The following is a 13,738-nucleotide window of genomic DNA, read 5'->3' on the forward strand; positions in this document are numbered from 1 at the left end:
CAAGCAGAACCTGTGGAATAATTTGTGCTATAACGTCAAAATTACTAAAATGAACCATTTTGAAGACTTTTGTAAGCTGATGAATAAAATGAGCAGAGCCAGTAGAACAATTTATATACAACACTGTAGAGACAACTTTGAAAGTTCTGAGATTTATGATCAAAACAAGGACCATCTATAATTCCAGAAGATTAATGGTGAAGCAAGCTATATACCTCCTGAGAGAAAGGTTATGGACTTAGGATGTAAAATTATATGCATGTGAGCACATACATAAATGTATGTATATGTTTATATATAAAAACATATGTGTGTAATACACATATTTGTTCACGTTTATGTATATATAATGTGTATGTGTATATATTGTGTATATATTCACACATACATATATAATATATATGCATATATATGTATACACATACATATATATTTATCTAGAGCTAATGAAGGAATTTGTTTTGCTTGACTATGCATAATTTTATAAGAAATTTGTTTTCCTCTTCTTATTTTCCCAATGGAGTAGGGAGATGAGAGAGGAAAAAGATTTCTGTTAATCTAAAAATCAATTTTAAAAAATGGAAAGTTTGAGATGTTCAATGTTGCACACACTTTTTGATGACTTTACCATACTACTAGTTTTATTTAATTGTTTTACTCCATTACAAAGGATCTCTCATGGATTAATCTATAAATGCTTATAACATAAAAACAAAACACATTAATAAAACTAAAAAAATTTATAAAGCAATTTCCCCAAAATAAGCCTGAGAGTCAGGTGATACAACTATGCTTATCCCCATTGCAGAGATGAGTAAACTGACAAATGGAGAGTTTAAGGGACTTGCCTATGGTCACATAGCATCAGAGAAAGCATGACAGGTAATAATGAATGAAAAAAAAATTTTAAGATCTATTGACACTTCCCAGACTGTCCATACTCTGATTCCCATTTATGTCTATATACTCATGGTCATCCAGCCTCTGCTTAAATGTCCAATAAAATGAATCCCAACACAAAGCAATACGTATTTATTAAGCACCTACTATGTGCCAAATATTGCGCTAAGCACTAGGGATACAAATAAGAAAAAGACAATGCCTGCCTTCAAAGATCTTATAATCTAATGCATAAAAAAGACACACAAAAAGCTTAAAGGAGGGCAGGGATGGAAAGGGTAGCCAAGGGGAGTAATGATGGAGGAGTTGAAACCAAGCAGCAAAGTTTGTGGGAAATGAAGAGTTGGCTGGGTTTCTGAGTTCTCTTTAGAGAGTCTTCAGGAGGAGTTTTTTGCTTTACTTTCCAGCCCTCCAATCAGAGGGGCAGAGGCAACTGAGGGTACTAATAAGCAGCCTCCATTTCTGGTGACATATGTGTCCTGCAGGAGGTGGGGGTAGGGGATATGATGATGGTGGATTCAAAACCACAATACAGCTGGTGGGAAAGGAATGTCCCTTGAGAACACCTGCTGTTTTTGCTTTTGTCATAGTATCCCCAGAGCTGGGAATACAGGTCAATAAATGCTCATTGGATTGCTACTGGATTGTATGCCTGTACTCATCAGCCATTCAGATCCTTACATATATTATGCAAAAGTACTGCCATCTATTAACATCCCTCTTTCAATAGCAGTTATTCATCCAGTAACCAATGGGCAATAGTACTGTAACCCCTTCATTTTGATGGGAAATTGGACAGAATGAGTTGATCAATAATACATATATCTATATATGTGTGTGTGTGTGTGTGTTTGTGTGTATGTATGCACATGTATATGTATGTATACATGCATATATGTATGCATGTATATTTATGTATATATATACATACATAATTTATACATGAATAAATATGCATGTATTGAGGGAGTGTGCTCAATTTTTTTTCAAATGGGATACACAATGAAAAAATAATTTGTAGGTCACAACTTGAGGGAACTCCCGGAGAGGCAACTTTCTCTACTAATACAAGTTGAAAATTTATAATCTTATAGAGTTGCCTAAGCACTGAGTGGTAAAGTGATTAACCCAGGGTCACACAGTAAGAACTTGTTGGAGGTAAGGTTTGAACCCAGGTCCCCCTCATTCTGGAGTAAACCACTGTGTCTAGGAAGATAGGTTGCCCTTTAAAACGTATATTTTTTTTAAATCTAGAGTATTAACCTAGAGTAAGTAATCTAAAGTATTTAAACTAGGGTATTTTTAATCACAGAAAATAATAACCCTTAAGAACATGCAAGTATATATTTTCAATAAGTCAAAATCCATATTACAATGAAGATTCAGAGCCACTGGTGGATTATAATACACAAAAGATACAATATTTAAAGGCAAGAGGTACCACATCCAAATGTTGGGGTCTTGCCTCACCAACCCTGTAAATGTCTTTTATTAAGGCATAGGTTTATACATAACTTCATAGATTGCTAAGAGTTGGAAGAAACCATAAAGGTGATCTGTTCAAGCCTTTCACTTAACGGGGGGAAAAAATTGATGTCCAGATAGTTGAAATGACTTCTCCGAAGTCATACAGCTAACAAGTGACAGAACTAGTCCTTGAAACTGGATCTTCTGATTCAGCAATTATATGGCTGTAACTGCATTTTATCATGGGGCCCTCTCTATGGGAGCTAGTAAATAACATGTCAAAATAAAGTATTACAACAATTGATTTGGAATGCTATCATGGATTACCATTGGACCAGGGGAAGAGTCAACTAATCAATGAGACAATTCCCACAAGAACCAAAATTTGAGCTTTTGATAGTTACAGGACAAAACCAAATTAAATAATTTTTTTTCTTTTTCCTCAAACTCTCTCACTAGGTCACAAAACCATAGAATATCAGTATTGGAAAGGACCTCAAAGTCTAGCTAGTCCAACCCATAATAATTAAAAAGCATCCCCAATACAACAGTTTGGCCTTGAAGATCTGGAAACAAGGAAGGAAGGAAGGAAGGAAGGAAGGAAGGAAGGAAGGAAGGAAGGAAGGAAGGAAGGAAGGAAGGAAGGGAGGAAGGAAGGAAGGAAAGAAGGAAGGAAGGAAGGAAGGAAGGATTTATTAAGCACTTGTGAACAAAGCACTGGGCTAAATACTAGGGGATGTAGAAAAGCAAGACAGGCTCTACTCTCAAGAAGCTCACGTTATAATGTGGAAAACAAAACACATGGAAGGTTTAGGCTGCAAGTTTGATGGAAAAGTCCCATGGTCCTTAGGATATGCTGGCAAAGTAGGTGTTAACGCCTCTTCTTTAATGTCATTTCCATTTACAAAACATCAGTTTCTAACATTGAATCATTCGACAGTGTCAAAGTCATTTGTGGTTAAGAACTTTCTTTTGGGGTGTCTTTAAAAGATATGGCTATAGTTCCTGTAAGAACAGTTGCTGGATTGTATCTCCACAATGGTTGCTTTCCAGAATGATGGCTACAGGCACTGGGTGGGAAGCATTGGTATTCCTGGGGCTCTTGGAGTCGATGTCCTGGACTATCTCCATCAGAATATGTGGTGAGATGAGGATTGAGGCGGTGGTGGTGGTGGTGGTAATGGTTTGACTTGTTTGGCACATGCTGCCCTGTCTCTCTCTCAAGGTGACTTACTGCTTCCAGCTAGGCTAGCTTACCTGCCCTGTATGTAGCAGTCAGTTGACAGCTGCCAAGAATGGCTAGCCCCTTCTCCCCATGAGTTGCTTTTCCAGATGATGGCTTTCAGGGCTGGACTGGAAGCAGGACTTATTACTGGAAGATGCTGTCATTCCTAGGATTCCTGCACCTATCAATGAAGTAGAACCTACTACCTCCCAAAGCAGTTCATTCCACTTGAAGACAACCCATGTCTCCCCACATTAGTCATAATATACATGTAGATATTTACATTTTTATTGGTTCCTTTTTTCTTTATATCACGATCATTTCTTACTCACACTATCCAGATACCCCAGGTTGAACTCTACCTTGTGACAAAGGACAACTAAGCAAAAATATCTGATATAGAAACTTTGTTTGAAAATATAAACACTACTCTCTCCAATAGCCTCCAATCTGCCAGTAGACAGGCAATGGTAAGTTGGTAAATATTTAACAAATAGCTCTCTGTGGGGGGAGGATGTACAAATGAGAAACTTTTAAGTTTAATCTGCATTAGTGACATTTTCTCCATCATTTCTTAAGTTTACACGATCAATAGCACATTAAATCAATCCTGATTTGTAACATTTGCCTATTTCAGAAGTATAAATGCTCAAGCCAAAAATATAATAGGTTCGTGAGAGCAGCACACACCTAGGGGAAGTCTATGTACTCCTCTAGGTCTTTCATTGGTTTTTCCGTTACTCTGAATGCAGCTTCTTTTTTTTGATCTTTTTATTTGCACTATTAAAGTTTAAGTGAAGAATTCTTAACCATTTTTGTGTGATGTCCCCCTTCTCAAATAATATTTTAAGTGTATAAAATAAATAAAATTACAAATGAAACTAATTAGAATAAAATACAGCTATCAAAAATATTTTAAAATAAGTTTATGGGCTGTATGAAAAGAACCCCTGGCTAAGTCTTCTTCAGTCTAAGCATTCTGAGGTTCCTTCCATCAGTCCTCACTAGTATGATCTTAAGATAAGTGATTCAATATCTCGGTTGCCCTGCTTTGCTTATAAATGTCTTTCCTATCAGTACCCAGAATTGAACACAATGTAGTCTGATGTAGTCTGACTAGGACAAAATACAAAGGGACTTATCGCTTCTTCATTCCTGGACACTTACCCTCTCATAAATTAGAGGTGACTAGGTGGCACAATGCAAAGGGTGCTGGGCCAGAAGTCAGGAAGATCTGGGTTCAAATTTGACTTCAAATACTTACTAGCCATATAACCCTGAGCCAGTCGCTTAACCTCTGTTTGTCTCAGTTTTCTCAACTGTAAAATGGGTATAAAAAATAATACCTACCTCTCAGTGTTGCTGGGAAGATCAAATGAGATAATATTTGTAAAAAATGCTTAGCGCAGTGCCTGGCACATGGTAGGTTCTTAATAAATGCTTGCTTCCTTTCCCTTCTACCTCATAAATCAACTGATTACACTCTATTTCTTGGCTGCCATATCACACTGATAATTTGCAATGAATGCAAGTTTTATTATTGGTTTCCAAAAAAACACCCAGATCTTTTTTTTTTCCAGATGAACTGCTTAGTAGCCATGCTTCCCTTATCTTGTTCCTGTACTTGTGATATTGATTTTTCAAACCCATGGATAAAGCTTTACTGCTCAATTTTACTAATAAGATCATACCGCTCAAGCTGTCATTCAAAAGTATATCAATAGGTTGAGAGGCAACTTTAAAAATGCTAATAGATGAAAGGTCCCAGTAGCAAACATTCTTTAAGAAAGTAAAAGGAGAGTTGACACGTTGTTTTTTTTTTAAACATATGTAATTTAAAGAGAGGTCAATGTGCGAGTTTGTTTTGCTAAACTATATATATAGATTACAAGGATTTTTTTCCCATTGGGGTAGAGGGGTGGTAGGGAAAGAAATATAGATTTCTGTTTATCCAAAAAATAAATTTTAATGAAAAGAAACACTAAAAAAATTGTAGGGTGTCTCAGAGAGAGAGACAGAGACAGATAGAGACACAGAGAGAGACAGAGACAGACAGAGAGACAGAGACAGAGATAGAGAGTTATAGCACATTGAGCAGAACCAGAAACAAAATATAACTTTCTAATTACTGTTTCATTGCTCTAACTATAAACCTGTACAGACCACGTTAAATGATGAAGATTTCTTGAAAGGAATGGGATGAGGAAGATATAAATAGAATGGGCAAAGAAGAAAAATAAGATGAGTTCATGAAACAAAAGCTAAAGGTTGTTAGAAGAAACCTGAAAATGTCAGCATGTTTTTTAAAAGTATATTGTACCATAGCTACTCCTACAATGCAAAGGAATAGAGTAAAATGAAAAAGAACTATAAATTGTATATGAAAGATAGTAGTGATGCAGCATCTACAGTATTTGGGCATAATGTTATAAAAAGGCTTTTCAGAGTAGAATCAGGAAATAACAAAGGTAAAGAAAAAATCATTTAGAACACACACAAAAAGTCAGTAAAATAAAGGCTAGGAGGACAAGAAACTTAGTGGCAAGAAAACCTGAGAATAGTTCCTGATAACTTTAATAATATAACTCGAGGCTGTGTTTTTTTTTCTTTTTTTCTTTTAGATAAGTCTAGAGGAAAAAGAGCCATTGCACCCCTAACAAAGTAGGCATCATGAAGTTTCTTATGGAAAACTTCACATGGTTGTGCAGAAGAGGAGTGCACTTAAGGTTATTTTATCTTTTGGAATATTGGAACTTTGTACTCTGAATAGAAGGGCAAAGAGATGGGGAAAAGTTATGTACTTCACTTAAAGGAAATCCATTATGTGAAGTCTTCCTTCAGTCCTCTTCCCAACTCAGGTGTTAGTGGTCTCTCCTCCCCAAAATATCTTCTCCTACTTGCCTATGTGCCTATAGTGTTCCTCCAGGAGTATGCACATTCCTGGAGGTCAAGAAATATTTCATTTTGTCTTTATACTTCCAGTGCCAAGCACAGTTCCTTCAATGTAAGAGGCATTTAATAAATAGGGTTAAGTCTGATGGTCTATAATTAGTCCTAACTGTTCTTGACTTTACAGCATTGCCACTGTTGTGCTTTCCATTTTCCTAAAAACTCTCTATTTCCTTGGCTTTCATTATAATGCCTGCTCCTTATTATCTTCTTATCCGTTTCCTTCGGTGGAACATCACCCATGTATCACTCCCTGACAGTAGGGGTAGCCTAAGGCTCCAACCTCAGCCTATGTCCCATCTCTCTCTCTATCATCTTTCTCTATCCTCTATTAACTTCTATAAGACTAATTATGGTAATTCCCAAATCTATATAGTCAGCACTAGTTTCCATTAACAACAGCCTTTTGGATATATCCAGTTGATGTCCAGTGGCATTATCAAGCTTAACATGTCCAAGAATAACTGATTTTCCCCTAAATTTATCCCTTTGCCAAACTTCCCAATTACAATTGAGACACCATGCTTCGTCATTCAGGTTTACAACCTCAGACTCATACTTTGACTCTTTCCTTCTGTCTCCCTTTCTATTTCTATATCATTTACAAGTCTTATTGATTTCACTTCTACAACATCCGTTAGAGTCACCTCTTCTCTACTCACATGGATAGCACCTAGATTATGTCATCATCACCTCTCACTCAGACAGTCTCTACAGCATTCTAACTGAACAACTATATTCCAGTCTCCTCTCTCCAATTCATCCTCCAAAGATAGGCCAAAGTGATCTTTCTAAAACACATGACTAACGATGTCATTCCTCTGCTCAATGACCTTCAGTGTCCTCATATAAAAGACGAACTTCTCTGGTTGTCCTTTAAAGCCTTTCATGGTCTGGTTCCAGTCTACCTTTCCTTACACACACACACACACACACACACACACACGTATATTATATATTTATATATGTGTATATATGTATATGTGTGTATATGTATATGTGTATTTATGTATATGTGTATGTGTGTATGTATATATACACACATGTATACATACGTACATAAACATATATACACATATGTATGTATGTATATATTACTCCCTTTTAAATGCTCCTTGCATTTCCCTGAACTCAGCACTCCATCTTTCTCCTTCACGTATTTGCACGGGAATATTCCATGCCTGGTATACATTCTTTCTTTGTCTCTGCCTTTTAGAATACATTTTAAAATCACTTGATGCCCTTTAAGCTCATGTGCTACCTACTAGGGAAAATTTTCCTGAGCCCTCTAATTGTTGGTGTTTTTCCTTCCTCAAAATATCATGTATTTATCTATTTTTATGTTTTATGCCCCCATAATCAAAGCTTCTTAAAATTAGGGAACAGTTTTTTGTTTGTTGTTTTGTCTTTGTGTATCCAGTGTCAGAACAGTGTTTTGTGCACAGTGGGAGTGAATTAAATCCTTTTTGGATAGGATTTGTTAAATTAAATTAAATATGTGGAAATCTACATTTAAATAAATAATATGTAATCAAAAGAATGTTTTTAATGACACCTGACATTTTAAAGTTTGAAAAAGAGCATGCAAAATTATGGTGGGAAAAGTGTTGGATTTGGAGACAGATGGCCTGGGTTCAAATCCCTTCTCTGTCACTTACTACTCACGTGACTTTGAGCAAGTTACTAAACTAACTCAGCCTTGGTTTCTTTATCTGTAAAATAAGGATCATGGACTGCATGTCCATCCCTTCCAACTCTGTGTCTATGACCCCATGATGTCTACATTTGCTCTTAACATTACATTTTTACCAGAAGTCCTAAACTAAGCCACCAAGAGCTAAGCAGCTATATTAACAAATAAACAAATGCTCAAGCTTTTATGTGTTCAGTCCACAAGAGTTTGCTTTCTATAATATCCCTTAAAATCAAACTTTTACTCTGAGACACAGGGAGCTACAAAATATGTTTCAAAACCCATTGGTATGAGACTCTCTCCTCATTGGTGGAGCTCCATGCTCTGCACCTCCATGAGGGGCAAAGCGGGTGGAGTTGGGGAGAGTGAGAGCGAGGAAAACTCTTCAGTCTCTGCAGTCACTCCAGACATTCCTGGCTCCAGCTTGGAAAGAAGGATAATGCCAATCCCACTTCCAGTTGCTTAAGCAAGAATAAGACCATGGGAAGACCCTGGGAAGAAGACAACATGAGAGGAGCTAGCAGGATCTGTTGTGTCCATATCCCCACCTCACTACATTGAAAACTTAGGGAAATTTCCCTTTGGGTTAGATCTGGGACCATCTCTTGGTTGAGCTGAGTCACTTTACTCCCAACGGTAAAGCTCCTTCATTCTGCATTGTCTGAAATATATTCTCCTATGTACACTTTCTCTAATTTCTATTTTGCTATTGACTTTGATAAATGAATTTCTTTGCTACTGGCTATGTGTATTCACTGTGGTACTGGTATTTGGTGGGAAGGGAGTCAAGCCTTGCATATAAAGCTTGGGTCCTTCTTTCTCATTAATGAATAGCAATCAGAAATTTCGAATGAACCTGAAAACTGCATCCCCTAAACTAATAACATTTAAGGTAGAAAATAAATGTAATTTTAGCCTGGTACTCCCTTCTGTCTGAGAAAAGCAGAATGGCCAGGCTTCTGGGCCCAATCTCTTGTGAGTTCTCCTCCTGGAAGGAATTAAAGTCTCTCTTGGAGAAGGGTAGGGGGGCAAAGCAGTTAGAGATAGCTATTCTTCCTCCCTTCAAGACATACAATGACATGCCCATGTTACATGTGGAGGGACAGCCCCTAGCTGCAAATAAATTTAATTTATTTATTAAATTATTAAATTAATTAATGTGTTAGTTAATATTAATATGTTAAATTTAAAATTTTGTTAAAAATAAATTTAATTGCCTAGCCTTCTAAGCAACAAACAGAATGCAACTTTTTTCCCCACATAAATTCATAAACAAGGGAACACAGTCCCTGGAAACACTTTAATTTCTAGAATAGTATTTGTATTTGGTAACATTTTAAATATTAATGTTTCATTAGAAACCAGTTGTTTTTCTTTAAATGCATAATTTCAACTTTTTTATATTTTCTGATATGTCATATTATCCTATTTTATGTATCATGTTTAACTTATTGTGTTGAAAGTCTTCTTTCCGCTCCCCTCCCATAGGAATATCTCTAATTTTAAAATGGAAATCAAAGAGAATTTATGATTCAGTTTACAGTTCTGCTTTTCAGTAAAATTAAAATGCAAGAGTATTAATAATGTCATTGCTAGCAAGAAAGCAGTCAGTCAACAAGCATTTATTAAGCAGTTACTGTGTGCCAGGCACTATAATAAGTGCTGGAGATACAAAGACAGAACCACAGACAGTCCTTGCCCTCAAGGAGCTCACATTCTAATGGGAGAGAAAACATGCAAGCATTGTACATCCAAGGAACATACAGGAGAGATGAAAGAGAATCTTAGAGGGAAAGCAGTGGGAATAAGGGGTAAGGGTCAGGGCAGGAGGAAGGATCCAGAAAGGCCTCTTGTACAAAGTGAGATCTGATTTGATTCGTTAGAGAATCCTGGGAAACAAGTACGCAAAGATGAGCAGGGATAGAATCCCAGGTGTGGGAGATAGTCAATGAAAAGGCACCAAGATAGAGCTATGTGTAACTAATAGCAAGAAATCCAGGTGTGGAGAAGAGTAATGTGTAAGAATCCTGGAAAAGTAAGGAAGGGTCAAGTTGAGAAGGCCTTTAAATGCCAAGATTTTATATCTGATCCCAGAGGTAAAAGGGAACTATTGGACTTTATTGAGTAGGGGGTAATATGGTCAGAACTGTGCTTTAGGAAAATCATTTTCAGAGTTGATTGAAGGGTGGACTGGTGTGGTGAGAGGCTTGAGGCAGAGCAACCATCTAGGAGGTCATTAGAACATTCCAGGTATGAAGTGATGAAGGCTTACACCAAGTGAGCTGCTATGGGAGTGGAAGGGGAAGCAGATGAGGGATGTTGCGAAGGTAGAAAAGAACAACCTTGACAACTGATTAGTTATGAAGAGTAAGTGTAAGGAAGGAATCGAGGATGACACAGAGGTTATAGATGACCATGAGGAAAAAGCAGGACCAAGTCCACCAGCTTCACTCTTTAACTTTCAGTCTTGCTAGATGAAGCTCTAGAAGATATTATTTGCACGGACCATGGGTGTGATGGGGGTTGGAAGGAAATCTCACCCTGCTCAAGTAGACGACTGAAATCAAGAAGTGGCCAATGAGGCAGAAAAAAAATTGAAAAGATAGGCAATGTCCTCAAATAGTAGACTGAATTCAAAGAGTGGGAAATTAGACAGAATAAAACCAATTTAAAAGGCAGACTTAATGCCTAAAGCCTTCTCTGTCTTTCTGGTTGGCTATCTAGTTCAAACAGAAACAGGTGCCACTAAAGAAACTTAAAGATCCTTGGGAGGCTCTGAGTTTGATACCTCTGGTCTCCATTACAAATAGATGAGCTAACACCTGGGGCTACAGTCTAAAAGTTCAGGGACCTCTCTCTTTATATGGGGGAAAAGGAAGGTTTTATAGCCCTGAAATGAAGCGAACCCCAGCAGTCGGCAACAGAAGAGACCAAGCAGAAAACAATTTAGTAGAGACAACAGCAGATGGCAGTACTATCCATCAGAGAAATTAGAACAGCAGAGAACCTCAACACTTTACAGCAGCCCATTGACATCACCAGAGCAGCAGATGACATCAGTAGTTCAGTGGAGAGGCAAGCAGCAGCACCTGCAGCAAAGATGGATTCCAAAGGGTCCACAGACCTAGGAGTATGAATTGTCCTGGTTGTGTGTATATCCTCTAACCATGTATGTGCCCTCTCCCAAATGTTTCACCCTGGTCACATGCATTTTTATACTCATTTTGCCTCTTCTACCTGTAGTTTTAGGATGTTTGGTGTAGTGCCCCAAAGGGTACACTTTGTGACCATAGAGAAAAAGGAATATTCCTTGCTTTGTATTTTTGCTATGCAGCTGAACTAAGTGGCATTTCCTTTGCACTGGGGAGATCTTTGGGTTCATCTGATAAATGAAATATTAGTGAGAGCTTGTGAGCTGTGGTGTTGAGTACATACTGACATGATATGCATCTTGGAGACTGGATAGCTTTCAAAGAGTCCACAACTGAGGGGGCCTGGTTTACATTAGAGACATATCAATTTCATGAAGGTGAGATTCATCAGAATCCATTTTGAAATATAGAAATTCTTGAGTCAGCTGCTCTAAGAACAATCCAAATAATAGATGCAAACCAAAGACTGCTTAAAACTTACCATCCGTGGTATATACAGTATACTTCACAGAGGCAATTATTTCATTGTTTTCTGATGTATCACACTGGAATGCTACAGGATGAGTTTCCCGGTTTACTTCAAGGACAGCTGAGTCATTGGGAAGAACAACAGCTTGCTATTAAAAAAATAAAAGGCAATAAAATGGAAAATTTTCATGTAAGCTTCGAAGAGAGAGCAACTAAGGAATGGCCATTTTCTTTGGTTATTCTACTCAAATAAGATTCAATAAGGTTTCTTTCTGAAATAGAGTACTTTTTTAAACAAAAATGAAGTTATTGTATACTGATAATAACTAAGAGAGTGAACTAGCACAGACTTTAGCTATTCATCTATTTTTTAAATGGCAACAAAAAGAAAAATTCTGATTATGATAATAAAATTGCATTTCTTATTCCTTTTTAAAATACGGGTTTTGTAGAGAAAGTTGATCCACAGTCATTAGACCTGGGAACCAAAAAAACTGTTATACTATAAAACACCAAATAATGCAGATTTATTACTCACCTGGTCTGGAATGAGCATTTTCCAAGTATACCTGAAACGGTTCTCTGGTGGTACATAAACACAAGCAACCTTCACCTTAGAAAAGCTTTCTGAAATTGGTCTTCCCCCTAAAGGAAGAAAAATTTAATCAATATATAAAAATCTCCTAAAATGTCTGTGAACATCATAAACTACTATATAAAAATATCTCAAAGCACTTTTGACAAACATACATACATAGATACATGTATTATGTATATATATATATGTGTGTGTGTGTGTGTGTGTGTGTGTGTGTGTAGCTAAGGTTATAGCTTGAAAGAGACACAAGTAGAGACAAGTAGAGACAGATAGATAGTTGGATAGATGGATAGACAGATAGATAAATACGTAGATAGATAGATAGATAGATAGATAGATAGATAGATAGATAGATAGATATAAAACAGAGGAACCCAACTCTGAAGTAGGAAAAGAGATTCCTTCATTTCCCTAAAGTTCTGAGATCACCAGGGAACAGTAGATACAAATTCAAGTGTCATATGCCCACAGCAAGCCTCTAAGCCTGGTGAGAAAAGGGCTTTATTGTTGGTTGTACTCTGAGAATCCCAACAAACTTTAGAGAGTAAGGTATAATGACAGCAACCAGCTTAGTGCTACCAGGTAAGCCTTTAACGTATATTATTAGACCCCAGATTGAGTGGCTGGGGACCACTATTATACACAGTGGTATAGAACAATATAGTTCAGAGCAGGTTTCAGTCTAAGGTGGAGCCATTATATCTCATTATATTTCATTATAAGGGAGCCTGACCTATAAAGCCATTTAACAATAAGGCTTCTTTCTGAAATACAACTTTTTTATAAAATGAAGTTATTGCATTCTGATAATAGAATTGTTGTGCCTGGGACTCTGAGGAAAGGGCTGTGATGATGCACAATTGTATTATTTAGAATATCTTTAATATTACAAGCACATGTGAATTCCTGAAACAAGATAAGAAAGAGAGCTAACCTAATTTACAGGCTAGTCTAGAGTAGAATGACATCTTAAATATTACTGTGATTTTCTTTCTATTCTACTATGAAATTATTTTTTTCAAAATTTTTTATTATGAACTTAACAAATATGAATATTTGTATTTCAAAAGAACAGAAACTAAATATATGGATGTGTATACATATACATGGATACATGTATATATGTGTGTACATATATGTGTATATTACTAAACATGTATATACATATATATGCATTTATTGTTCAGCCATTTTCAGTAATATCCAACTCTTCATGACTCCATTTAGGGTTTTCTTGGCAAAGATATGGGAGTGGTTTGCCATTTCCTTCTCCACCTCATTTTACA

The 13,738-nt window shown here is 36.7% G+C and overlaps 1 protein-coding gene across 1 annotated transcript in view; it reads right to left on the reverse strand.

The window, feature by feature from the left end:
• SPACA1 (sperm acrosome associated 1) overlaps window positions 1–13,738 on the reverse strand; it is a 46,212-nt gene that overhangs the window by 12,138 nt on the left and 20,336 nt on the right. The window contains exons 5-6 of the mRNA XM_036765865.1: window positions 12,393–12,499; window positions 11,868–12,003 (exon numbers count right to left, since the gene is read on the reverse strand). Coding sequence (XP_036621760.1) covers window positions 11,868–12,003; window positions 12,393–12,499 — 243 coding nt within the window. The remainder of the gene's footprint in view (window positions 1–11,867; window positions 12,004–12,392; window positions 12,500–13,738) is intronic.

This window comes from Trichosurus vulpecula, chromosome 7, assembly GCF_011100635.1.
Source record: "Trichosurus vulpecula isolate mTriVul1 chromosome 7, mTriVul1.pri, whole genome shotgun sequence".
Taxonomy (NCBI): domain Eukaryota; kingdom Metazoa; phylum Chordata; class Mammalia; order Diprotodontia; family Phalangeridae; genus Trichosurus; species Trichosurus vulpecula.